This window comes from Echiichthys vipera (assembly GCF_963691815.1).
Source record: "Echiichthys vipera genome assembly, chromosome: 23".
NCBI lineage: Eukaryota > Metazoa > Chordata > Actinopteri > Perciformes > Trachinidae > Echiichthys > Echiichthys vipera.
Genome location: NC_139848.1, coordinates 10,785,217 through 10,812,644, shown reverse-complemented (window position 1 = coordinate 10,812,644; position 27,428 = coordinate 10,785,217). Strand labels below are relative to the sequence as shown.

Below are 27,428 nucleotides of genomic sequence, written 5' to 3'. Positions count from 1 at the left end.
CCTGGCAACACTTTCATGAAGTAACTTGCTTTTGCACCAACGTGACTGAGTGGTAATGCTAAGCAGCTGCTAACTCATTGGGTCAAACTCGAACCTTTCTCTCTTAGAAGGAGATGTTTTGAGGCAAGTTTGGTGGTGACGGTTCACTTCAGGTCTCCGTCTCTCCATCACAAAATACAAAACAGCTCCCAAACACTGACAAATATGGACATTGAGTTCGCATGATCCACTTTGATTTGTGTTTGGGATTCAATAGAGATTGATAAGAGATCAAAGGGCGCCTGTTGTCTTCATTATGTAAATTGTGTTATGTCATTCTAAGTCATGTGTGCAGTATGGGGTCAGGGACTCTGCAGCTTTCAGAAAGTCAAATCGAAACAGTGCTCGCATCCTTAAAGGAATAGCTGTAATCATTTTCAGTTATTCCATTTATCTCCGAGAGGACTGGACCACTCTCTTTCTCACTGTAGCAGACTCACTTTTAAAACTATAGTGAAGACAGTGGTATCACCTGAAACTAGACAACAACCTGCTAGATTATGAGGAAGGGGGCTAAAAAATGCTGCAAAGTTGGGCTCAAGTTTGGGGAGGGTAAACCTGTGACCTTTGACCTCAGGATATCTGATTGAAAATGGGCTTTATGGATACCAATGAGTCGACCCTTTAAATACATGCCCACTCTATGATAACCAGAGACGGTGTGGGACAAAGAACATGCAGTTTATTTCTTGCAGTGTCTTATTTTGGCCTTTTCTAAAATGGTGTATTTGACTATTTCTGCACACTGGTGTCCCTAAACGGCGTCGAATGTCATAAATCAGATGATGTTACCTCCAATAATTAATAATAAGCTATTTTCATTGTTGTGAGAGCATTTTTTAAACTTGTGACCTCGAGGATAATCGCAGCCTCATGAAACTTAACAACCAAAACGAGAGACCCAAGGCACTCAGAGGACGGACGGCTCTCCCACAGATATTCACAATAAGGTAGACAACTCAACAAACGTGCTCGCCATCCAACCGAATAAAAATGCAATTTTTGCCGAAATCTCCAAATGTCAAACGCTTTTCATCCCAAATCACAGCATGGATTTATGATATTCCTTAACGTCTGGGTGTCTTAATGCAGTACTTTGGAGGAATTTCTGACCATTTTATCAATTAGAGTTTCCTCCAAATCTGTGTTACAAATGGTATCAACCAAAATAAACAGCATGAGAATGGCCACTTCCATCAGGCTACACTCTATACATTAAACACTGACAAAACACAATGTTTATTCAAGATTTATGACCAGGGGAACTTGACACACAGTGCTGATGAAGTACACCACTTCTATGAGGCATCTACTGTTGACCTGCCATTTGCCCCTGAACGTGGAGTAAGAGTTCTGCCATAAAACCGAGACATACACACTGTCAGCAGGCCGGGTGTTTGAGAGCAGGGGTTGGTGGGAGTTGTTCGGTGAGGTGCTCCGCCTCTGTGGGAGCTTTTTAATGAGGTTATTTCTTCTTCACTTTCCCAGGCCATACGTTCAGAGACAGAGCTATTAATAGACGCCTGATCCCCTGATAAGTCTGGTTACAGGAGGATTATCTATCCGAGTGGATTCAACACCTCACTCGGGGGTGGTGCCTGGGCCATGCGTGCGTGCGTGTGTGTGTGTGTTTGTGCGTGCACATGTGTGAGGAGTGTGGCTTTAGGGTTTTGTTCGAGTGGCCTGACCTAAGGGACCTCAGTGTAAATTAACTGGATGATTCTGAGGATAACCGACCTACTCACCCTGTACCCTACTAATACCTGCATGTACACTTACAACATTAACACAAACAGCCCAGCTGACCACTGCGCCACTTACTTGGTAAATCTAGCATTGAGTCTGTAAATGTTAGATTACCTGGAGAGAGTCTTGGACCTGATGAGAGCCTTGGAGATGACCAGAGACGGGGCGGACTGGCGCCGATAACTCTGAGACTTCATCCGCTGGAAGAGACAAAGAGACAATACCTCATTATTAACATTGTTGTGTCCACGGTGTAACAGAAGGTCGCCTGGACTCACTGGCTGTTTTTTGTTCTCGTGGGAAAGGCTTCAAATGGTTAGATTTCTTATGACCAAAGGGCTCCTGCACTTTTCATTATGTAAATTGTGTTATGTCATTCTAAGTCATGTGTGCAGTATGGGGTTGGGGAATCTGCAGGGACAGCAAAATACAATAATCACATCAATAAGCACATTGAGGATTTTCCCAGACTTTAAAATTGGTAATAAACAGTATATCCGCTGAGGTTTATTATTCCAAAACGATTGATTGCTTTATTGTTGGAAGTTCCGTTTTCATTTACGAGTTCATCCCCATTTCAAAGGAATAGTTTATTCGTTTTGGAGTGAAAGGAGAAGTTTAACATCACTTTCATATCTGTTTATTAAATGTGAAGGTGACGGTCATCCGGTGATGACCTGGGCGGGGCGGACTGGCGCCGATAACTCTGAGACTTCATCCACTACATGAGACAAAGAGAGAGACAAGGAGTTCACCCGAATCCAATTATCCGACCACCGGGACAGGAAGTTGCCTGAACTCACTGTCTTCTGTGGTCGGGAAGAATTCTTATGAGCAATATTCATACTACAGTTGGCACCAAAGGAACGATTTTCTGAAAATAGGATGTTTTTTTGGATAGTGTTTCACTCTTCATCACTTCAACAACTCTAGTTAATCCAGGCTGCTCTACCATAGCACTTCACAAAGCCTTCAATTTGTGTCAATTTGGATTTACACAAAAAGTGCATTGAACATTGAAATCGAGCTTAGACCCACAACAGATTAAATAGCTGTAAAACAATCCTAAAGGTCCCATATTATGCTCATTTTCAGCTTCATACTTGTTCTAGTACAAAATAAAAATGCATGTTAACATATTGAATGATTATGAAAAATCCTCATTTTTCTTCATACTGTCTGAATTCACCCGTATTCACCCTCTGTTTCAAACGCTCCATTTTAGCGCCCGTCTCCTAAATCTGCTCTGATTGGTCGACATTTCTGAGTCTTGCACGCATCTGCTCTCTCAGTGTTTCTGCACCGTCCTTACAGCCAGGGGATGACTGTAACAGCACTGTAGTGGCACTTTCTACCTTTATATAGTGTAGTTGTGACATCACAAGTGTACAGAAGTCCTGACGGCTCGTTTAAAGCCACAGTTTCTGAATACGGGCTGTGTGCGTTTCTCTGTGGGTTGAGTTCTGACAAAGTATTTATAAAGCACCTTATTCTGCTCTATAGTAAAAAAAAAAAAGACATGGAAATCTCTCTTAATGAAACCGTTTCTATCAGCTGCACAGCTAAAAATCCCACAAAGAGAGGTGGGCACGATTATGTCATGTTTACACTCTCCTCATTGGTTACGTAAGCATCCTGATGTTCAACACATCCATCACATCACTGGGCCAGACTGCGGCCTCCAAACGGACGGGAACAGCCGATTGAAGCAGGAGAATTTAAACGCGGAGGAATGTCCGAGCAGATTAGCCAGGTGACAACACTGTACAGTCTGTATGTGGCTCTGCCATGACACTCCTGACCTCTCTCACACTTCAACTGCTCCGTACGAGCCAGCTGGAGATTTGATTTGTCCAGGTTCTATCCTCTCACCGATGAGCAATCACCAGTCGAGGTCAATGCCCAACCCCAACCATCTGCCCACCCACTCAGCTGCTACGCCAGGAAAAGTAATGGGATTTATAATAACTCCGTCCGGTCTTGTGACCCTTTGCCTCGTAGGTTGTAGCGATCTGCAGAGTCGAGCATAAAAAGTGCAGCTGAGGCGGATGGTAACGCCAAGGGAATCGCCAAAGTTCTTACAATTAATCCAGAGGGGAACGCGAATGACTGTTCCAACTTCACGGCAATCCATCACAGTCCAGAATGTGTCTGTAGGCCCACATACACCTTCAGTACAAAGAACAAAGCAAAAGCTGCACAACGAGAAAAGATCAATCCCACCTCCACGCATTTCTGACATTTCACAGTGTAATATCATTGATTTAGCAGGGTCACAGAGTGGTCAAACATTCCTTACACTCCAGCCACAACATGCCAGTGTTACCCTTCACTCTGGAAAATAAGGTATGGATTTATGCTGGGAAACAAATCTACTCTACCAATAACAACGCAGCTCCTGTACTACAACAGAGAGCAGTTCAAGAGGAAATTCATCCATATTATTCAGAGAGTATCATACTGCAGTCAGGTGCCACAGGTCTGAACTGGGATTCATTACGTTTAAACCGTAAATACCTGCTTTAAACTAAACTTTCAACTTCCTCTGAGCTTTCAGGGCTGCTTCATTGACTGTTAATGGTATTGGGTTTCACTGTATTTGCTCATACTGTCAAGAACTGTTTGAATCAGAACATAAAGACGACAAGCTGAGCTGGAATCAGTCAAGGATACAGTACAGTGCAGCAGGAGAGTGGTCTCTGCATTATTACCAAGACACTTCACTGAAACAGAGGAGTAATATGCAGATGTACTTAATATTATCGCTAAATGTGTGATCCGCCACTGTATTTGTCACAAAACAGGCAGGTAAAGTAGATATATCTGATCTGCTGAGAGTTTTCTTTAATAATCCAGAAGTCCTTTGGTCTGTAAATGTCAGAAAATAGTGGAGAAAAAAATGTATTTAAAAAAAAATCTGAAACAAGCAAATGTGAACTCCCTTTTTCACGGTGTCTGTTGTATTTTGTACACAATCATCCCAAGTTTCTCCAAAGACTACAGTTGTGTGACGTCTGTTTGCAGGTTTACTCAATGTTTACTTGGTAAACGCTCTGAACCATCTTGTCACCCGACGGGACCTCGCTGACAGGACAATGCACTCATTCATAACTCTCAGCAAATATGATTTTCTTTCCTTTTATGTGACCGAAGACGCAGAAAAGAACAACCTTCTGTGGCAACACGTGCCTCCTTTGCGCACTCAGGTTAAAGTGAATAACACCGAAATCAATTATGGAACTTACACATCAAACTCTTGAAACCCTAAGCACCCATTAAGATTAACAAAGACTGGGGGCATTGATGGATTCAAATAAATACATAAATAAAATACCCGTTTGTTTTCTTGCTGTCCACCGCCTCGGCTGAGGCTGTGATGTTGCTGCTGCGGAGACATGTCGTCCATCCAGCCTCCAGACGCCCCGAGGGCTCACTGTCCAACGGTCCTCAGGTGCTGCGGGGGGCAGAGAAATCCCATTAATGACCTCCGCCTGCGGGGGAACGAAAGCATCCCGACACACGCGGGGTAAAAGTTCAGAAGTCTGCGAGCGGAGAGAGCGACGTGATGGAAACTTAGGAGTTGAGTTTGAAGAAAGTCAACAGAGAGCGCTTTCTCTCCCTCTCTCAGTCTGTCCTCACCATCAGTGAGAGGCTGTGCTGTAACCAAAAGCGCCTCCTGTCTGGATTATCAGCTACTGTGCCACTTCTTAGTGCGTCTTTACGCGCGGGAGGCGGCGCAAACACGCTGCAAAAAAAGAAACGGGTCCGTCTATTTTTAGCCACATTGCCGGATTCATTCAGCAGATTTACCCCCAAAACAATGGAAAAGTTCAGATTACTGAGGGAGAATAGTTGTGTTGCGTGAATCAACATCAGCCAATGTTGGATTAGTGCGTCAAAAGTATACAGGAGAAAAAAATGTCAACCAACATTTGTTCAGTCTGCAAATCTGTTTTTCATCATCAGACACAAGAACATTTTATTAGATTAGATTTCTACAGACGTTTCTGAAAAGCCTTTTAAACCAATTGACTTCATTTGATTATTAATTCCAAAAGATTTAGTTTGAGAGGTGGTAGGGTGGGTGGGGAAGGCTGCAACATGTATTCATTTCCTCACATTACAAACATTAAATACATTTATTTGTGTGTGATTTTCTTTGTTATCCCTTTAGTCCTCCTCAGATTTCACTGGGACTCTTTGGGGGACCTCTACCTGCAGGTTAGGATTCATGGTCTTTATGGTCTTTGCAGTATTTTGTCACCTTCATCAAATGTGCAAATCCAAATGGTTGACTTTGCAATTAGGGTTATTGTTTAAACAGTAGAGGGGAGGACAGACAAGGGTTCAAATCAGTACAAGGGTTCAAATCAGTGCAGATAAACAATCCCAAAGGAATCCTGGGAACATTTACTCAGTACAGTAGCTCCAGCCAATCCATTAGTCACATTATTAGATCCCAGTGATCAGTACAAGGCTGTAATGCAGGACACAAACTTTAAACAAAGTGATGATCCTTTACTTAACTCTACAAACGACATCTTTGCTCTGTAAAGCAGATCTTAATATTTTAGAGATGTAATTAAACACTTGTAAAGAACAATAAGATCAATTTAGGCGTGAAATGAAACTCTGGACACATTCATAAGGAAAATGGCTGTTGCCCCAAAATCAATTGTCCCTCTAGAAACAGAAGTGGGACACAAAGTGGGCTAAAGCAGAACCAGGGCAGAAAGTGAGCGACGCAATGAGTATTCATTCCCCAAATTGGCCACAATCAGCCCCGTTAAAAGTGGATCACTTCAATGATTACCTTCCCTCCTGTTGATAATGAACAGCCTTGGGCATGGCAAAGAAAAGCGCTGCGCCCCTCCTCACTGGCTCACAAACCTCCCGCTACAAACACACTCGTTCCACCCTTTAAGCATCAACTGGTTTGCTTTATATATTACATCAAATAATCGTTCACAACTTATTGCAACTTAGAAACAATCGCCACGACAAGAGTGAGTCTGAGAGATGCAGATCAAACAAATCAGTAAGTGTCAGCTGTTGCCTTGAATACGTTGTGTGTTATACCTTAGAAGTAACACAATAAAGTTGGAAGTGGACCAGTAAGCCAAAAAAAAATAAAAATAAAAAAACCCATCCTGCCATTATATGACAATTATCTTTGTACATCAATTACAGCCATGACCCACTTAACAAAGCAAATGTTTGAGGTTCTAATTAGTTTACTGTGACAGCATCTCATCTCAGTTGTTCTCCATTCCCTTTAATAGGACAGGAAACTCTTATTTATAAGCATAAAACAATCTCACGTTAGGGATTACGTAACATGACAAAAGGTCAAAATCAGAGGCATCGACAGCACAGGTTTTATAAATCATCTTTATTTAATGTAGATACATTACAATGTTTGAAAACCTACCTGTGGTACCACCGTTGAAGAACGTCGCATGGATGTCATTAACCATAGTTCCCACTTTGTTAACAATTAGTACTTTTGAACAGAAAGGACGGCTCATAAATAAAGCTGCTATAGTTACCACGGTGGCAGTTCTGTGGCACTTGTATCAGGCTTGTCCTTGACTCTGTCTCCGCTCTCTACAGCTGAAATTCTGTCCAAAGTATCATATTATGTGCTCAGACTTTGCGTCAAGTTTAGATTAATATGAGATTTGAGTAAGAATGATTTGCAGCTCCTGAAGGTCTTTACGGATTAAAATTACAAAAAACAAACATTACCCAATTCTGGCTTCAGAGATTAGAAACACTTGGCAGCGCGTGGAGAGAGCGGCCTTACGTAATGCCAATGCGCTACGGTGCGGCACAGATAAACTCTCAGGTGTGTGCTACTGCGCACAGACACACAGACTTTTAGGAACGTATTTGACAGAAAATATTCAAAAATGTATGATAGGTGAATGATTTAAAGATGAAAAAAATGTCCTAATGTTATAATTGTCAGTCACAGGAACCCACTTTGTTCTGCATCTCATGTTCCCTGCTTAGTTACCAAGAAGAAAATACATATTTTATGTAATTTATGATTCATTACCTGTTGTCGGTAGACCAAATTGAGGATATTGAATTACTTCTGTCGGTTTTTATGAACGGGGTCTGAGGCTGGTGGTCCGTGGGTGCAGTGTGAAAAGATATCTATTGATAAAAGTACTTATGTCTGTATCATTTCAAATATAACACATGGACATGCAGATTTGTTAGTCGCCCCAATCCCGACTGCGATAAAACGTGTGTAACCCTGTGTGCTTGTGCGTTGGGATTTACCTATTCCTTCCATGGAGGCAGGACACAAGCAGGACCTATAAGAGATGAGAAAGAAGACCACTTAAGACAAATATTCTGTAAAACCGAGCATACGACTAAACGTTGTAGACATTCAAGAATATTCCATATAGCTTCTGAGATGCACGTCCAAAACATTGATGACCTACATGACAGAGGACAGGTGCAATCTGCAGACACAAATAAACCCTGAAGAGGGTCATCAGCTGATTCAAATCGCATTTTGACAATTACAAATGATTAAAGTTACTACAAGGAGTTTTAACAGGTTCTAAAATAGTCTCTATTTAATGCTGATGCCGCTTTATGACACGATAAGCCGACCATCAGCGACAGTTTGGCTATTTCTGTTTAGTTAGTCTTAATGCCTGTCACTCACTGCCTGGCCTCAGAACCAGATCCGGCTTTGAGGGCCAGCTTTACCTTGCTACTGCCCAAAAGACACGGTGGTCGGGAGGATTTTCCATATGGTCCAGCATGACCTATAGATTGGCTTCAGCAGAATGTTTCGCTGCGTGCGGCGGCGCGGACGGAGGGAAGTTACAGCGGTGCGGCAGGTTCATCTGCAGGACTTGGAGCTCACCGCCAGCTTCCTGGGAGCCAACACAGACAACGTGCAGCTGGAGGCCCAGGCCGCGTTGCTGGGCCCGCCGGAGGAAAGGGAGGCCCGGGAGGACTAGAACCAGAACTGAGCGGGGCAGACTGTCAGACCCTGCATAAAACCAGAGGGTTTTCTAGAAGCGGATGACACTCATGGAAACACTACTGTTTTGTCCACATCAAATTAAAATTCCTTGTAGTAACTTTAATCACACAACAAAACAAAACAAAAACTGCATTCGGTACCAAACAGGATTTTCAGGAGCGGTTACTGATGAAAGACAAGTTACTCTGAATTATGAAACGAGAGTAGATGTTAATACCTGCTGTAAGAAAATTCAAAATTTAAATCAAGTATTTATTAGTTGTTCTCTAATTTTGATCTCCACTGTATAGTTTTCACTTAAGTCTTGCTCTTCTATTGTTTTCACTTTCAAGAGATGTACAACTTTTTAACTTCCAACTAAGAAACAATATAAATCACTAGTGTTATTCATGGGTTACCAAATAAAATCAACACACGCTAATGGATGAAATGTATAAACTGCTTTTACTGTCCAAATGAACTGAGAGCCTTTAAATCATCATGAGGTGACCAAGCTTTGGTAAAGCTCAGTATATAACCTGATATTAACTCACTATTTTCTGTCCAAAACAAATATGATACATGATTTAATGTACCTATCACATACATACACTCCAACATCACACAGTTATTCCATTTGTTCTTTCTGGCTGCACATCAATCGGCTTGACTTCATAATAAAGTCAGTGCCCTAACTTCTTTGTAAAGTCAGCTTCACAGTAACTGTAGTAAAACTATCTGATTTATCTTTTACACTGATATAGTATTCGTCACATGCATACAATGGATACTGAGACAAAGGCAGAGTACACAGAAGTATAGTTTAAGTGAAATATGCAGTGCTTTGTACGCAAGAAGATACAAGAGAGGAAGAAATGAAATGTAATTACCTGTTAAAAAAAAACTACTCTTTAGATTCCATGACACCTCTTAGATCCAGTGAAAAAAAGAGCTTTCATGGTCAAGCACACACACAGAAATATACTACGGAAACATTTATCTCATTGAGCTGGCAACTCTACCACCCCATCTTCAAAACTCAAGAAGCCACATCTCCCTCATCGTTCATCTAAACTTGGTTTTTGTGTCCAAGAGAAATCATCTCGACCTGAACTCTGGTGCGAACTGAGATGCCAATGTCCGACCCAAATATAGGAAATTAACTAAAAGTGCAATTACTACTTCTTAATTGCAATTTGAATGAATTAAACCTTTTATACAATTTACAGACTTATATCTGATATGGCTTATAACTTTCAAATACATAACTTAAGGATAGCAAGGATAACATTTCTCCCTCTGAAGCCCTTCTCCTATCGTATCGTCTCGTCTCATTCAAAGCTCAAAGCTGTCTGTAGTTGCTGTAAGTCTAACTTCTCAAAAACCACTCATCCAATCATGTCACCTGCAGTCACTTTGCAAGATTTCCGTTTCCGATAGAGTTGAGTGAGGTAGCGGGTATGCTACACATTTCCAAATTTTCCTTTCATGCATGTTAAGCCCCCTCTCTGTCCCCATTTGCTGTCAATTTTCAGCCGCACTATAATAAAGGCAAAAAGATAAAAGAGGTATCCAACTTGCCAACATAGCAAAAGGCTTAAGTTCATGGGAGATGTTTGATAGAAATCATTTGATTTGTTATTTATTTATAGTCAAGTACAAGAAGAAAATGATAATTGTTTCAAATGAAAAAGAGACAGATTTTCCCTACAAATGTTTTATTTCTTTTACCATCAAAGACAGGATGCACCAAAGCTTCGGAAACATTCACTCACTGAATGGTTGAACATCAAATTAGCCAAGAATAACCGTGTTTAAAGGGAGGACCACAAACTGCTACCTACATCCACTAACATCTTTTTGGTGTTGCTCTTCTTGTTAGTTTGAGAGGTCAGCAATTTGACTTTTATCAATTCCCAATCGAATGAATCTTTATTCAAAGTCAACACTCCCATACAGTTTCTTCATTAAGTGTATCCAAGACATTAACAGCCACAGCAACTGCAAAGTTGTCCACCCGTAAAGGCCTTCTTGTCATGCTTTGAAACTTGTTTTCATAATTAACACTCAGCAAACAAACCCTTCATTCAGAAAACAGACGGGAAACCTAAATTATTGTGTATAAACATTGAAATTAAGAGTCGGTAAAAGGCATTATAGAGTGCTGCAGGAATGAGTCCTGAAACCTGAAAAAGAGTTAGCATTTTTGCACTTCTGCTTCCTTTGTCTCCAAGTCAGTGGGTTTTAGGTTTGATGTCTTCAATAAAGGTCTGTGGTTAACTCGTTAAATACCCCACTTCTCCAGTACCTGTCTTTAAGAAGACGGCCGCTTATAAGCAGCTGAATAAGACTACAAAAGCATCACATGGTAGAAGCAAAATCAGTTGCACGTTATAGCCTAACGTTAGATTTTTACTTCTGGCAATTGCGTTCACGCTCCAAAAAACATAAAAGTGGTGATCATAAACTTTTGTTCGCCACAGAATTTATAATCTGCAATAATTCTAAACAAATGGAAAAATCCCATTGGCTCTTTGTGGAGGGAACCAGCGTGATGCCAACTTCGAGATCGTCCAACAAAAATACGGCATCTCTGCAGCACTCTATCATTCACAAAACAGAAGCCTCTCAGTGACGACTTGGGTAAAAAAAGATCGATAAACCGTGTATCCATGATCGGAGAAAAGTTAGTATCTTCGGCGCTTGTTATTTGGTCCATCAAATGCTCCTCCTACTGGACTCCCCCTCCCAAATCCTTGGGCTGCTCCAGCTTGAGGGCCCAATGGTGGCTGCTGCTGCTGCTGCTGCTGCTGCTGCTGCTGCTGCTGCTGCTGCTGCTGCTGCTGCTGCTGCTGCTGTTGCTGCTGTTGCTGTTTAGGGGACTCAACTTCAGGTCGGCCCCCCATTGATCCACCTTGCGGGTATCGATCGTTTCTCTATATAGGTATATTGGAGTCCGTGAAACAAAAAAAAGACGGGAATGGCGTTTGGGGGGTCAAAGTGGAACACGGTGTGCCCGGAAATGCGATTTCAAAGTTCATCAGTCAGGGTTTGATCCAAGTGTGGCCATCCGAGAGTAAAAGGGAGAGGGGTGAACCAAGCAGACAAAGGGAGAGAGGAATAAGACTATTAGTTGTGTCTACAGTTTGGCGTCCTTCAAAGCTTGATATAGGTTTTTACAAATATAGCATTACTTTTACGTGTGCTTCAGATAACGCTTATAAGGCCAGATATGTTAAATTCATGATTTCTTTTTTAAATTTAGGAATTCAAAAGCCAAACGACTTATTTTCTAAACAGACATTTTGATGTACTGTTATTAAGCAAGGTTCTCGTAGTATAGTCTATAAAGAAATTGGATTTAATGTCAAACATGGACTAATTGAGAGGAAAGCTTAATCTTCCTAATTTTTTACTGATACATTACCATGGCTCCATTCTCTGACATCAATGGTGTCCCCATAATTGCAGTTCCCTCTGTGCCAGTGGCTCCTCCCCTTCCACTCATGCCCATCATTTGACCCTGGTTACTACTGGGCCCGGGAGAGCCCTGGTTATAGCCATCTACACGCAAAACAACGGAGCATGGGTTTGTCACTTGGTGGGTCAGAGTAATTTACCCAACGCCCCGCAAGACCTGGTGTAACCGAACACTACAACTCATGTCAGTGACATCAAAGTAAAAGTTAACGTTGGCTTCTGGTCGTCATCCGATGCGGACGATCATTTAGAATTTTTCGTTTTTAACACAACTTTGCTACCAATTTAAAAAGCAGTACACTCAACCTCTCGGTTTGAAGTAAGACATTTACAAAACAGTTCTAAAATCAGCAAAGTCTTGTTAGTTCATTTGATTAAATATGTATATGCACAACAACTAAAAACCAACGTTAAGCTAAAGTAGTCAACAGGTCGTATATTATGTTAAAGTAGTCACACAGTCACATTTTACAGATGGAATAGGCCGAGACAGCAGATTGTGTCATTAATAATGAGAGGATCTCAGTGACACCTAAACTTTGAGGCCAACGTCCACATCTACTGGTAACTAAACCTTGGATTGCACATCATCTTAGTCTTGGAGCATTTCGAGTTTTTGGAAACAACCTTGGACCATTTAAAAGAGCAGTCAGACCGCCACAGACACCAGAGGTTTAATCCCAATCAAACACAAATGACAGAATCCATTATTGGATTAAATGACCCATTATTTCACATACATGAGAAAATATCGGGATATACTGAGATAAAGAAGGAAGATATTTATCGTCAAGACAATATAAAACTATCGTATGTATTTTCTATTTCCTTTCTACTGTAATGTTGAAACAGCAGAAGCCCAACTGTCTCTCAGCAATATTTACGTCATTTGGACATTCGGATCCTTATAGGTTGTCCATTTTTGCACTAAATGTCTTAATAAAATGAAAAAATACTTTTCACTGAAATGATGGAAATTATAGAAGATGTTTTTTAGAAAGTTTGACTACTTGGTGCAGAAAAGTTGGTGCAACGAACGCAGGCGCAAATAAATCCTGACGCATGTGACTTAAACAAAGCCATTAAAATTGCAGCACGTTTCACGGCTAAAGTCTAGTTCGTTTGACCAGTGTGAGTGCAACCATTCATAGGCATTTTAAGTGCGCCTGTCCGGACATAGAAAAAAGAAGGAAAGACAATGCGTGGACATTTAAAACAATGGTGGCGAAAGGTTCACGTTGGTGTGATGCGGAGGTGGAGTGTTTACTGCAGATTTGATCAGATGAAAATATTCAAAAACAGTCGACAAGACGCACAAAAACTCTGAGGTCTATGGAAAGATTTGTAAACAAAGTGACGCATCGCGATGACGTCAATCAATGCGTGTGACGTGTTACGGTGTGATGACGGCAAGAAGCATTCGCCGATGCCCAGGTAGTGTGAGCACAAACGGGCCTGGGGCACGGGGGGAGAGGACAAGTACCCTAAAGCACGGGGCAAGGTACGGACGGACAGTGTGAGTACGCCCTGAAGCTATGGCACACATACATAGTTAACAGTATATACCAGTGAAAACGAAACGGTCAAGACGAAAGATACAAGGAAAATATCAAATATTGTCAATATCTACAAGAGAAGAACTGATCCTCCTCCCAGAGTCGACAAAAATGAAGTAAAAGAACCAAAAATACAAATGCTGTTCATACAGATGATGTGCAATCCTAGGTTATAATCTTTGTATGGTTTAGCGCCATCATGAACCTCTGACAATCTGCAACACATTATAGACTTAAACCTCAGTCCCCGGCCTCTCATCCTGCCACAGCAGATCAACATTTACTTTAAAGGTTTCATTCCTCGTCAAAGACAACAGACATTTCTCTTTACTTCTTCTTGTTGCTGATTATTTCCAGCCGTGAGTCATTTAAATATCTATTTTTTAAGTGCTAATCAAAGGTAGCCTTTAGATTCTTTTGAAAATGTACTGAAAAAATGAACTCAAAGGCCACTACAGCAAATAAATCTCATGCCGTAATCATTCAATGTTGAACACAACTGAGGATGAGAGCTCAGGGACCCAATATTTCTCAAACTATGAAACTTCGCCCCAACAAAAACAACCCCACCCAGTACACTGTATATTCTGTTAGTATAGACATTATGTGGTCATGTGGCGTATTATGTTTTTTCCCTCCTTTGCCTTGCATCCCATGTGAGTCCATTTTACACCAAAAAGAAGTCAAAACATGCAACGAGTTACTTAAGTGATAACAAAAACGTTGAAAAAGGAGCCACTTGGAATGCAAGACAAACAAACGTGATAAATGACATTAAGGCAGTCATCATTTACTCATCATGGTCACTTGATCTGGTTTCTGTATCAACCGTCTTTACACAATCATGCCCGTACCTCCCATATTAATGGCTCCACGAGGGCCCAGCTCACCCACTCTCATTTCCTGTTCTCTCTGGAAGAAGTGAAGAAGAGCCTTCAGAACAAAACTCAGCTAAAGTACAATTCTTTAGGGGACAGGCCACCGGACAACACTCACACCGTAAAAGTAGTATTTTTCGACACAAAAGTGATGCTAGAAATTGATCTTAAGGAATGTCATCATCATTCTTTATCAGTGAAGGAAAAGGTGAACGTAGAGTTCAGTTTTAACACTTCCTTGAAGCACTTCCTTGAAGCTATATAAACTTTTGCGAGGCAGAAACTCTCCTCCAAACTCCTGCTGGTCTGTAGATTTACTGGTCACAGACAAAATTAATGCAATCTCAGTGCAAATCAGAATTGCAAATTGAGGCTAAAACTAAATAAAATCAGCTGAAGGGGTGCAAGAGTATCTAATTTAAAAAAGGGGTGTCGGGCTATGTATTTTTTTAGGAGTTTAAAGCTTTTATTTTTGTCAGCCTCTGGACTTAACTCTAATTAAAAAAGTAAGTCAAAAACCTTAACAACAGTCACCCATTCACACGGGGTCATGAAACACCAAGTCGACCTAGAAATCCTCAAGAACAAAGACCTCATCTATAACTGCACTGTAACACGTAGCAAAGACTTCAGTTGACCACTAGCAGGCCACCATTTATCTATTTAAAATGTACTTTTTTTATTCCTGAACATACATTAACAATGAACATGAAGCAGTAGTCAAACTGTTGGGTGTGTTCTTAGATGGAGACAAAAACAAGACTGCTGCTTCTAATACAGATTCAACATGCATCACACAAATATCTGACTATACTTAATGGTGTTGGACATGTCGCAGGTGCTGAGTGACGCCTGTAAGACAACTGTCAGCTTGGTGTTTCAAGGCCCAAATACATAAAAACAGAGTCTCCATCATCTGTTCATTCATTCATTCATTCATACATACATCCGATCACAAGTAACAGTTAGGGATACATTTCATTCACACACATCTCTGTCTCACACATACACACAATCTTGCAAACACACAGTAAATACAATTCAACAACAATAATAATAATAATAATAATAATCTCTCCCTTCTAAATGTGTTTATGCTATTAAAAGGTGGAGGTATAAAATACAGACATCAAGATCATACTGGTCACTACGACGCGTATTAGGGCCAAGTGCGGGAAAAAGAGATTACAGTCCCCGGGGAGGAGGGTAATACATCTCGTAAATCTGCTACCTTCAGCTCAAATCTGCAACATTTTTATTAGAATATTACCCCCCTCCTCCGGGTCCGTAATTTCTTTATTTTTGTTCATACTTGGCCCCAATACGCCATTGTAGGTTACTCTTGGTCAGGTATGCAAGTTTAATTAGATGCACCAAAATATACAGCTACAGCAACAGAAGACATTCTTTTGTGGAAAATATGAATTACTGCAAATATCGTGATGCCCAATCTTTGTATTCTTTATATACTCACCTGTGTATTAGTCGTTATGTTGAAATTATAACAGGTAGTAATGTGAGTGTTCTCAAAGTGTGACGAATCATTGCTCCACTAACATCTATGGTGTGACAGATTCAAATCCATCTGTGGTCAGAACTAACAGTAACGTCTGCGGTGCAGCTGATGGGCGCACTAGAGGGCAGCAGAGAGCATTTTTATTCTGGGAGTCATCATTTTTAACAATTATACTGCCAGCGAACAAAAGTAAAAGACTACAGACTACAACAACAACAAAAGGAGCAGGTTACTAGTTGAATGTAAATGGTGAATTATGTGCCTCAACCACTTATTGTCTAACAATGTGTGTGTAAAATACAAGAAGGAAGATGGTGTGGAGTTTAGATTATTACCGCTAAGGAAGTTTAGTGTATTACTTGTAATCTTTTGCAGTTTTTCTTTAAAAAAAAAAAAAAATCCATCCACACCAAAAGTATGACACAACTTGCATTCCCCCTCAGGAAAAAAAAAAGCAATACACATGAAACTTCTCATGTATCATCCTCAAAACTATGTGTGCTCATTTGTAAGATTTAATCTTTGGTGGTATTTGATGGTTTACTACTATTCTGGTTTATTTTGAGCACAGATGGCGACCGGAAAGGAGTGTGTGCGTGTGTTACATGTACGTTAAGATGCAGACTCCAACAGGACCTCTAAACAGAGCAAAGGATTTGAAGAGAGATGTTATAACATAGAAATCAACATTATATCACACCAACAGACACTCATACTGACAGTGAAGGCACCTACAGATCCCTCAAACTTTGCTTCTGATCATATAAAACATCGTACAGATTACATAAATCCTGAAAATCCTCCTGCTCGTCTTTTATTTTTTATTTTTTTTTAAATCCTGCTCATTGCTGTTTAGGCACTGCGTCTTGAAATCAACTCTCTATTTTATGCTGTGAAAATATATCGATGGCTAGGCCCTAAGTGTGACACAGGAAATAATCTAGGCTCAAACTTGTATATGTGATGGTATAGAGATATTTCTACTCTCACCCACATATACAAAGCTCCATTCATATTGTTTCCTATGAATATCTGGATATCTATATACATACTGAAAGAAAATAATGATGAATACTGATTCCTAAAACTTACAGGAAACAACTACTCTATAAGGTTCAGTTACATCACAACATAGAAAAACACATTTATAGAACAGAGATGAAGAAACTGCACATAAGATTGTAGAGTCCTAATCCAAAATACATGAAGGTATTATTCCAGGGCTAATCACTAATCTTTATTAATGTGAATCTGAGATCACATTTGTTTATTCCAAACAAAAACAACACCTTTATAAGATGGTGTGGAAAAACAGATGGGGTTTCTTTTGCTCTGGTCAGACCTGGCATTAACAAGCGTCCAGAGTGACGCGATCTCAAGTATCCAGCTCCAAGTACGGGTGTGAAGTTGTTTTGTTTTTCACCGTCATGGTTTTTCAAAACTCTTGTAGCAGTGATAAAGGCAGGGATGTTTACCGTTTACTGTACGGGACTCTCACAGACTCAAAAGTGACTGTGACGAGGCCGACTGCGCTCAAAAGGGAGGAAATGCATGTTCTGCAAATCATTCTTAAATGAACATTAACATTGTTTTCCTCTGAGATTTGTCTAAATTAAATGGAGTCAATGATTTGAACTGAAAACTGCTGAAAAATATATAAAACAGACAATAAGACAATACCACTAAAGAATGCAAACTATCCAAGCTGTTGATATCCGTTTCACACTATAGTACACATATAATACGATATTTATTATGTCAAGGCAAGTATGCTTAAAATACTATATTATGGATATAAACCCTCTTTTGGCTTATGTGTAAAAATTCAAAGGTGCTGCACAAAGTAGGATGAAAGGTTGTGTATGTATTTGTAGAATAATAAATTGTTTACCCAACGACTTTTAACGTAAAATACTATAATATGTATAAAAAGTGCAGATGTAACTGGACAAGCTTTAGTGTGTTTGTGTTGCATGTATCAATTGCAGCTGTACTCACATTTTCCATGTAGTTTGGTTTGAAGCCGTCTGGATGCCGCCTCAGGTCCTCCTGTTCTCTGTGTCTCATCATCTCCTCCTCCCGCCTCCTCCTCTCCTCTTCATGCCTAGAGATAAATGACATACAATCAAATCAAACAATTCAACTCACCAGCCCTCTCACTGTGCCTTACTCAGGGCTGTAAATCAGCGGTCGCCACTCGCCTCTCGCCATCCCTCGGCGACTTAATTTTGGAGGGATACATGCCACGGGACGGGTAAATGTTTGTCCCGAAGGTAGGGCTCGTGCAATAAATTATGCATGATATAGCAAAACATTGTAGGAGCGATAAAATGATAAATTATGACGGCAGCAAGCGATCTCACTAAACCTATGATTTGGTGTGTGTCGCACTGAAGTAGGTCCCCCTATGTCACTGCTGTAGAAAATAGTTCCCCTCAAACAACGTAGCATACGCGTCAGCGCTCTTTAAAAGTTTGGCGCAGTAACTGTGATCCGAGGGCAGCAATGTGGCGGCACATTCCCGATGTGACTGAAGAGGAAAAACACAGCGGAGAGGAGCTATGATGCTGTGGCATGAGAGCTCAGTTAGAAGCAGGAGGCCTAGCTATCCGGCTGTAACGGCCTTTCAAAATATGATTTCCAGGTGAAAGGGTGTTACGTCAGACTTAAAAGTCGGTGAAAGGATGTCTGCTGTAGTGATGAGTGGTTCTGATTAGAGATGCATACTGGATCGGTCCCATCTGTAGTTCTGATGAGTCAGTAATGAGTGTTTCCTTTGTCAAAGTTCTGCACTGTTAAAGTTTTCAATTTGCAATGTTTTGAAATTCAATTAATATTAAAATGTATTTCTCAATAATACTTTGGCCTCTTAGCATGTGTTTCTATGTAATACTATTATCTCAATGAAAAGTACTGACACAGATGTATACACAACAAAAAGAGGCAATTTATTATTTAGTCGGTCCAAAAAGTTTGTTTACAGCCCTGGCCCTAATTATTTGCTCGAGAAAGAAAACACACCTCATCTCTATCTGCTTTCGTCTCTGCAGCTCCTGGTTGCGGAGCTCCTCTAGTCTCCTCAGCTCCTCCTGGCGTCTCATTAGATCTGGAAGAAGGGAGGAAGACAACCTAAGCTGGACCCGTCACTTTTGATACGGACCAAAAACGAGAGCGTAGTGGTGTGGATGTAAGCTAAAGCCGCCCCACAGCCCCTACCTTGTCTCATTAACATGAGCTGATGTTCGTGCTTGGCCGACTCCAGCTCAGCCTCCAGTTTCTCTTTGGCCTCTTTGATGTTCTTGTCCACCTGCTCTCTTTGCTGTTTTTCCATCTCATGCAGAGCTTTCCAGCGAGACGAATATTCAAACTCAAAAGTCCCCGGCTGAGCAAAATGTGGCATCTGCTCTCGTTCCCTGGAGAGAAAAAAAAGTTAAATACAAAACTAAGCTACTCCAACTCACTCCAGAGAGATTTAAGACTTTAACAATACCACTCAGAATTTACCCTATGTCCACTTTCACAATAATCAAAACTGTAGGTGTACACCTAGATGTTGGTTTACGGACAGACACCTTAGAACAAGAGACAGGACGAGCATGGTGGCGTACAAAATGTTCTAAAATATGAACAAACTCAAGCACAATGTATCAAAAAACCTATACAACAATTCACCATGACGTCACAAGATTAATATTTGTTCTTCCAGGTGGCAAAAGCCGAAACGTTCTTCGATGGCAAACCATAAAACTCTTCACCCTTTGCTGTATATCAGGCGGCTCAACCCCAAACACAATACATTTTCATTTTTAACTGTGTAACACTTGTTTACAAACATTCTGAAATGCCGTATACGTTGCACTATAAGACGGCTACAAATCACCTCTTTACTTACTTATAGTACTTTGGAGTCTTCTGCAACAATTTTTCAGGCTGTCCATCTTCATCATCAAAGTGCTCCGAGGGCTCGACAATGGCTGGACATGGCGTGCTGAAGAAAAGGGGACAACACTGAATTAAACTTGAAGTTAATGCATTATGTAACTAATTAACACAAAACCATTCAATCCATCCATGTGTTCATCCACATCATCCCCCGCACTCCTTACGTGGTCAGCAGCAGCGCTCCCTCTGTGCAGCGCTCCAAGGCTTTACGCGCAGCTGGTTTGTTTGCAAACTCCACAATGCCTCTCCCAGTGGGACGACCGCGGTCATCTGTCACGACAATAGCCCGTTCCACTAGCCCAAACTCAGAAAACGCCTGTTGGAAGAGGGGGTGGTTTTCAGATGACACCTCACTGCACAGAAACCCGCAATTCTACAGAGCAGCACTAGACGTACCTGTTCCAGTAGCTCATTCGTCACCGCAGGCAACAGGTTACGCACCGCCAGCGCAGAACCGTGTGTAGCGAAACGGATCCTGATTGGTCGATTATTTATAACAGTCCCATCCAGCTCAGCTTTTGCAATCTCTGCTAGTGTCCGCGTTTCCTGGAAGACAAAGGGTTGAAAATAAAAGGGATGATGGTATACCCCAGTGAAACACATCATGGCATTCATTAGGGCTGCAGAATAAACTGCGTTATCTCCACTTAAAAATAGTAGGCAGTAGCTCAGTACATAGGTGACTCGGCTGGGAACCGTAGGGTCGCCGGTTCGATCTCCCGGGCAATGGCGAGGTGCTGTTGAGCAAGGCACCACCCCCCAACTGCTCGGGGCGCTGACCCATTAGCAGTCCCCTCGCTCTGACATCGCTCCTTTAAATGCATGTATATAGGTACGGTTTGTGCATGTGTGTGTATTCTCGGGCCTGTGTGTGTGTGTGTGTAACCTGAATAATAACAGAGGGAAAAAATTGAATTTCCCCTTGCGGGAATAATAAAGTAATAATTCTTCTTCTTCATCTCATCGTCAACCGCTTATCCGGGGTCGGGTTGCGGGGCCAGCAGCTTTAGCTTCAGCTTCTTCTTCTTCTTAACATATTGGGGCTGGTTAAATAAATGAATACATAGATATGGGACAAATGCAGGACTTTTGAGAGTTTGCAATGGTTTTTTGTTTTTGTTTGCTTATTGTTTACTTATTTATTAGTTGTTGTGTGTCTTGATGGTGTCTTTATGTGTTTATATGTATGTAAACGGGGGATGGAAATTTAAATCTACACGTTGGTGTAGTGGTTAGCACTATCGCCTCACAGCAAGAACTTTCCAGGTTCTTATCCCGGCCTGGGCCTTTCTGTGTGGAGTTTGCATGTTCTCCCCGTGTCTGCGTGGGTTTTCTCCGGTTTCCTCCCACAATCCAAAAACATGCATGTGTTAGGTAAATTGATGACTCCCACAATCCAAAAACATGCATGTGTTAGGTTAATTGATGACTCCCACAATCCAAAAACATGCATGTGTTAGGTTAATTGATGACTCTAAAATTGCCCGTAGGTGTGAATGGTTGTCTGTCTATGTTCGTCTCTATGTGCCCTGTGACATAGAGGGTGTACCCCGCCTCACGCCCAATGTCAGCTGGAATCGGCTCCAGCACCCTCCGCGACCCCGACCCCTGGATAAGCGGTTGAAGATGAATGAATGAATGAATGCTTCGTCCATCTCCTATTTAGACTAGGTGGTGTTGTTTACTAGCTGTGTTGTTGCAGTATTGGTATGATAGTGTCTGTAGTTTGTTTTGTCTGATTGCTGCGGTATGGTGTGAAATAAACCTCATAATAAACTATAATGTCATAGAAGAGAGGAGAAACAAACTTTCATTGAACCTACTGACATTTTGAAACACGTAAATGTCAAAACATGGGTCATAACCTTGATAAAACCTTGCATAAACAGAACTGCAGGGTTTCAGACACCTTTTCCGAGGTCAAATTCAAGCACTTAAGGTAAATTTTGCAGCACCTTACAGTTGTGGTAAATCACATATTTCTACAAACACATACAGATACCGAAATGTATTATTTCACCTTTGTTTTTAGCATTAAAAACCACGTTAAAAGAGATGGCGTTATGCTATTAAACACCAAAAATGTTTCGTATTAGCACAAGGATAAGTAATTCAACTATATTTCTTCTCTTTAGCCATTTGTTGAGAAAGAAATGTGGAAATAATTTCACGCACTTTATCCGAAATTCAAGCACTTTTCAAACCTTAAAAACACAACATTAAATTCAAGCATTTCCAAGGGTTTCAAGCACCTTTTTGGTAACAAAATAAACTGTTATTGAAGTAAAATGGGTGTAAAATAAAATGCTATTGAAGTAAAATGGGTGTGAACTCAATCAGCAGCACCTGTGGTCATGCTAGCAGCTAGCCCCGCGCAGCCGTTACATTCGGACCACAGTGTTAAACAGAAACCGTTGGGCTAATGTTGTGTTTAATACGATAAAAGCTGACACACGCGTTGGTGTAAAAGCACCGTTTAAGACCAATAAACTCACCAAGCGAATGAAGCCGAAGCCCCGGTCTCTGTTGATGAAAACCTCGCCTATTTCCCCGTACTTAGCGAACATGTTTTTGAGCTCCTCCTCCGGGATATCCACCGGGAGGTTCCCGATATAAAGGCGCGAGCGCTGGGTGAACGTCTTCTCTCCGGGCTTCCGAAAACTCGTGATATCCAGGGTCATTTCATCCCGGGGCTCCTCGCTTCCTTCTCCGGCTCCTTCTGCCTGCTCGGCAGCGGGTGACTGCTGCGGCGCTGGGCTGTCTTTGTTCGGCGGAGACTGCGCCGGGGCCGGGGAGTCGCTCCCGTGTTTCCCCGGTTGTGGAGAGTTATTGCTTTGCACGTTTGCTTGTTGCATATTCCGGTTAGCCATGCTCGGGCCGAGTGTGCAACGTTATTTAAATTAAACAAACTTTGAGGAGAAGGCTCGTGGACCAGTGTGCACACCTCCTGGCTTTCAAAGATGGCGATGGATGCGCGCGCAACTTGATATTTGGCTTAAACCAGGGCGTCATGGATGTAAACATCTGAGCAGGGGCGGAAATACAAAATGGATTATTTTGGCACCCTTGAAACCATGGGGGGGCTAGAAGAATCAAAACAAATTTTCCATCCTTCAATGCACAAATCAAAGTCATAATTGGTTCATCTTTTTATCTATAATATGCCAGATTATAGATAACAATCTGTCCATTATGACATCTTTTCATTGCTTATTTGGTCCGAAGATGTTTTATTAACATTTCAGAATAATTGTAAACAACAGGCGTCAAGACACTTCCTGGTGGCAGAACGCGAGCAGCTTCCACTGACCTGAAGAAATCCAGGTGCTACTACACCTGATATACAGCAAAAGGTGTTGGGTTTTATTGATTTCCCTCAGAAAAAACTACATTTATCCAGGGGAACCTGTGGGTGAGGAGGTTAAAACGAGTGGACGTGGTTAAAAGAAGTGCTACAGAGAAGACGGAAAGACTGTGGAGGAGGAGGAGGAGGAGCCTCTTCTAACGGGGCAGACTGGGAACAAACCTCCATCATCGTGTCTGTGGAGACATTTTATCACAGAGAGCAGATCTGTGTCTCCAGACGGACAGTTTCTGTTTAACCTACAAATATAAATGATGGTGTAATGTTTGAATTAATTTAATGGTGTTAACCAAAGTCTAACGTCTTATCTTTGTAATCCAATATAATTTTAAAGGCCTCATTTATCTTTGTGTTTAAAGGAGTGGTCAAAAGGACGCGAACACCGGTGGACTAGCCGTGTGCTCCTCCCGGCCCTAGTCGGACACCTCGATCTCCTCACCGTAAACACTGGGAGCTGCTGGTCGTCCACATTAACGTTAATGTTGTCAAAACATCCGGGACCATATTTCAGTCCTTCACAATAAGATAACATGCTTTAACTGTTTCAAAATATAAAGTAAAGTCTTCTTCATTTCCCTTTTGAATGTAAACCACCACCTGAGCCACTCAGGCTAAGCGTTTTCTTCCTGCTTCTCTCATCAGTCAGTTTTATTTACTAATTTGGCATGTAAATGTTCACGTACAAATATGTTATTTCACTTGTAGATTCTTAGAAGGGTGTAAATAAATTCTACTTCCACTTCGGTGCAGATCACACAGTAATTTAAGTCATTTACTCTGGTTAAATGACAGAAGAGTTTGTTTACTCGTGGCGCCATTGGAGAACGATTTGGCTTTTGCCACCCGAAAGAACGTCTATTATTGTTGTGACGTCATGGTGAATTGTCGTATACAAGAATCTAAATCCTCATATTTGAATAGGCTTGAAAACCAAAATTAAGTCAATATTAAATATAAGTGAAGAAATGTTTGGCTCTAAAATATAGTGACATAATTAATATTTTCAAAATATTTGCTGATTACTGTTTTGTCAAAGAAGAACTTAACATTTCAGCTCTAAATCCTGCTATTTTAAAAGGGAAAAGCTCAAAAGCCCTATAGCCTTCATGTGACTCTTCAGTCAGCTGATGTCAAGTCATTTTTTATTCCCAGCCTGAATTTGACTCAAAGGACTTCACAATCTGTGAAGCATACAACACCCTCAAGCCCCTCCTCCAACATATTCTGCCACTCTTTGAAATATCACAGTTTTCACAGTGGGATCCAACATTAAAAATCTTCTTTAAAGACTCTAAGTCATATATCAAGTAAACTGGGAGGCGTGTTACTGCCCCTGATCCCTTATTCCCAACATGAACGCACACTGTGACTAACCCTTGGTCTTCTCTCTGTCAGTTTTGGTCATTTGAGCATTTTTGCAAGTTTTAGAGGTGGCTTTTGGCTTGTAAGTGGACACTTTAGCACACATTTTGGCTCGTAGAGGACATTTTAGCACGCATTTTGGCTCCTAGAGTACATTTTAGCACACATTTTGGCTCCTAGAGGGCATATTAGCAAGTGTTTAGGTTCCTAGAAGACACTTTAGCACACTTTTGGGCTTCCTAGAGGGTACATTAGCACACGTTTTGGTTCCTAGAGGACATATTAGCATGTGTTTTGGTTCCTAGAGGACATTTAAGCACGGGTTTTGGCTCCTAGAGGGTACTTTAGCACACATTTTGGATCCAGAGAGGATTGAGGCCCAGTTGTTTTTTTCAATAATTGGACCCCAATGCACCCCCCCCCCCCCCCCCGATTAATTCTGATGCTGATTAATGTTTTGTCATAGAAGAACTTAACATTTCAGCTCTAAATCCTGCTATTTTAAAAGGGAAAAGCTCAAAAGCCCTATAGCCTTCACGTGACTCTTCAGTCAGCTGATGTCAAGTCATTTTTTATTCCCAGCCTGAATTTGACTCAAAGGACTTCTCAATCTGTGAAGCATACAACACCCTCGAGCCCCTCCTCCAACATATTCTGCCACTCTTTGAAATATCACAGTTTGCACAGAAACTGTCTCCATTAAAGACTCTAAGTCATATATGAAGTAATCCGGGAGGCGTGTTATTGCCCCTGATCCCTTATTCCCAAAATGAACGTACACTATGACTAACCCTTGGTCTTCTCTCCGTCAGCTTTGGTCATTTGAGCATTTTTGCAAGTTTTGGAGGTGCTCGCTGAAAGCCTTTCCCATGATGGACCGGCCATCTGTCCAGATATACATCTGTGTGCATGCTACTTGAATTCCCCTGTTTGACAAGGGTCTGAAGGGTTGTTATCGCCCTCCTTGCTTTCCTGTCAGGGATCCCATATCCAGACAGGTCAGAGGGCTGCTGCCGTGTCGCTGATACGAGTCCGTCCACATAGGCAGCATGCCATGGGTTTCACTCAGGGAATGTGAAAAAGCAAGTGCTTCGCCTCGTGCATGCTCATTATAGTACAGCGAAGATTTAACGTTTGATCTCTTTCGAGTGAAACCCCCAAGCATTTATTATACACATGAAAGGCACTGATCTCAGTTTTAATTATGTTTATGTTCATTAAACATGTATTGGCTGCCCCTGCCCCCACCCTAACCCACCTCACCATATAGAAAGCCCCCTCCCCTTCACACACATGCACGTACACATGCATACAGAGATACACACTACACTGCTACTGTATCTGCTTGATACATTTTCACAATTTATTTTTCTATTACTTACATACTGTATTGTACACATTGTCTTCTTTGTTTATCTTGTATTTATTTCTAGTGTTTCTTTTTGTCATTCGGGCAAAGAAAGAATCTCATTGTTCAAGAAAACTTGGTTTATCTTGGTTTATTGGACTTGACTTGCATGCAAAGCACTTGATGTTGTGTGTTGAAGCAAACTTAATATCTCAAAAGTAAAAATACTTGCAGAAATAGAATATAGAATAGAATAAAAATACTTTATTTATCCCAAGCTGGGAAATTGCCCCATGTGAGTGTAATATTATTACTGTTATTATCATAGGCCTATATAAATTGTGTGGGTATACAGATGCATGAGTTAAGTCTAAAATTACATTTATTGGGGCAGCCGGTGGCACAGTGGTTAGGACAGTTGCCCCATGTAATGAGGCTGAAGGTCCTCAAGGCAGTGGTCGCAGGCTCAACTCTGACCTGCAGCCCTTTGCTGCATGTACCCCCCACCCCCCTCAAACCCCATTTCTTGTCCGTCCTATCTATTAAAGACTTATTAAAGACTTGGAAAACTGCCAAAAAATCTTTTTTTTAAAAATGACATGGATCATCAATAACAGTGGTCATAAGCAGTGGTCTGCACAGACTTTTTGAAGGGCAGGGGCGCGGGAAAAAAAGGCACATATAGCTTGTCCCCGCCACTGAAGAGGCTTCCAAGGGGGCATTTTAGAACACATTTTGGCTCCTAGAGAACATTTTAGCACACGTTTTGGGTCCTAGAGGAAACTTTAGCACACATATTGGCTTCTAGAGGAAATTTTAGCACACATTTTGGCTCCTAGAGGGCACTTAAGCACACATTTTGACTCATAGAGGACATTTAGCACACGTTTTGGCTTCCTAGTGGACACTTTAGCACACATTTTGGCTCCTAGAGGGAACTTTAGCACACATTTTGACTCCTAGAGGACATTTTAGCACACGTTTTGACTTCCCAGAGGACATTTTAGCACACGTTTTGACTTCCCAGAGGGCACTTTAGCACACGTTTTTTCAATTGGGCCCCAGTGCCCCCGTGCACGCCACTGGTCCTAAGTTTTGTGTGTAAAATATTGATGTGCAAAGTAACATTGTTGATGTTAAAATAAAATAAGATATTTGCCTTTTTAATACAATGAAATTGATGGTAAAGAAGAAAAAAAGAAA

The 27,428-nt window shown here is 41.3% G+C and overlaps 1 protein-coding gene across 3 annotated transcripts in view; it reads right to left on the bottom strand.

The window, feature by feature from the left end:
• Positions 1-23,094, bottom strand: part of pspc1 (paraspeckle component 1) — a 33,704-nt gene extending 10,610 nt beyond the window's left edge. Inside the window, exons 1-10 of one of the 3 annotated variants that reach the window (XR_014593765.1) lie at positions 22,647-23,094; positions 20,548-20,697; positions 20,316-20,467; positions 20,102-20,197; positions 19,426-19,622; positions 19,231-19,315; positions 18,208-18,313; positions 8,077-8,111; positions 5,120-5,239; positions 1,902-1,985 (exon numbers count right to left, since the gene is read on the bottom strand). Coding sequence is in view for 2 of the 3 variants with exons in the window: in XM_083938193.1 (XP_083794319.1) it covers positions 11,467-11,715; positions 12,207-12,343; positions 14,670-14,727; positions 18,208-18,313; positions 19,231-19,315; positions 19,426-19,622; positions 20,102-20,197; positions 20,316-20,467; positions 20,548-20,697; positions 22,647-23,021 (1,605 nt within the window). In the remaining variant the exon portion in view is untranslated. Of the gene's footprint in view, positions 1-1,899; positions 1,986-5,119; positions 5,240-7,846; positions 7,869-8,076; positions 8,112-10,565; positions 11,716-12,206; positions 12,344-14,669; positions 14,728-18,207; positions 18,314-19,230; positions 19,316-19,425; positions 19,623-20,101; positions 20,198-20,315; positions 20,468-20,547; positions 20,698-22,646 lie in introns of those variants that run through there. The other 2 variants (XM_083938193.1, XM_083938192.1) reach the window with 2 other exon arrangements.
• Between the last annotated feature and the right edge of the window lie 4,334 nt (positions 23,095-27,428).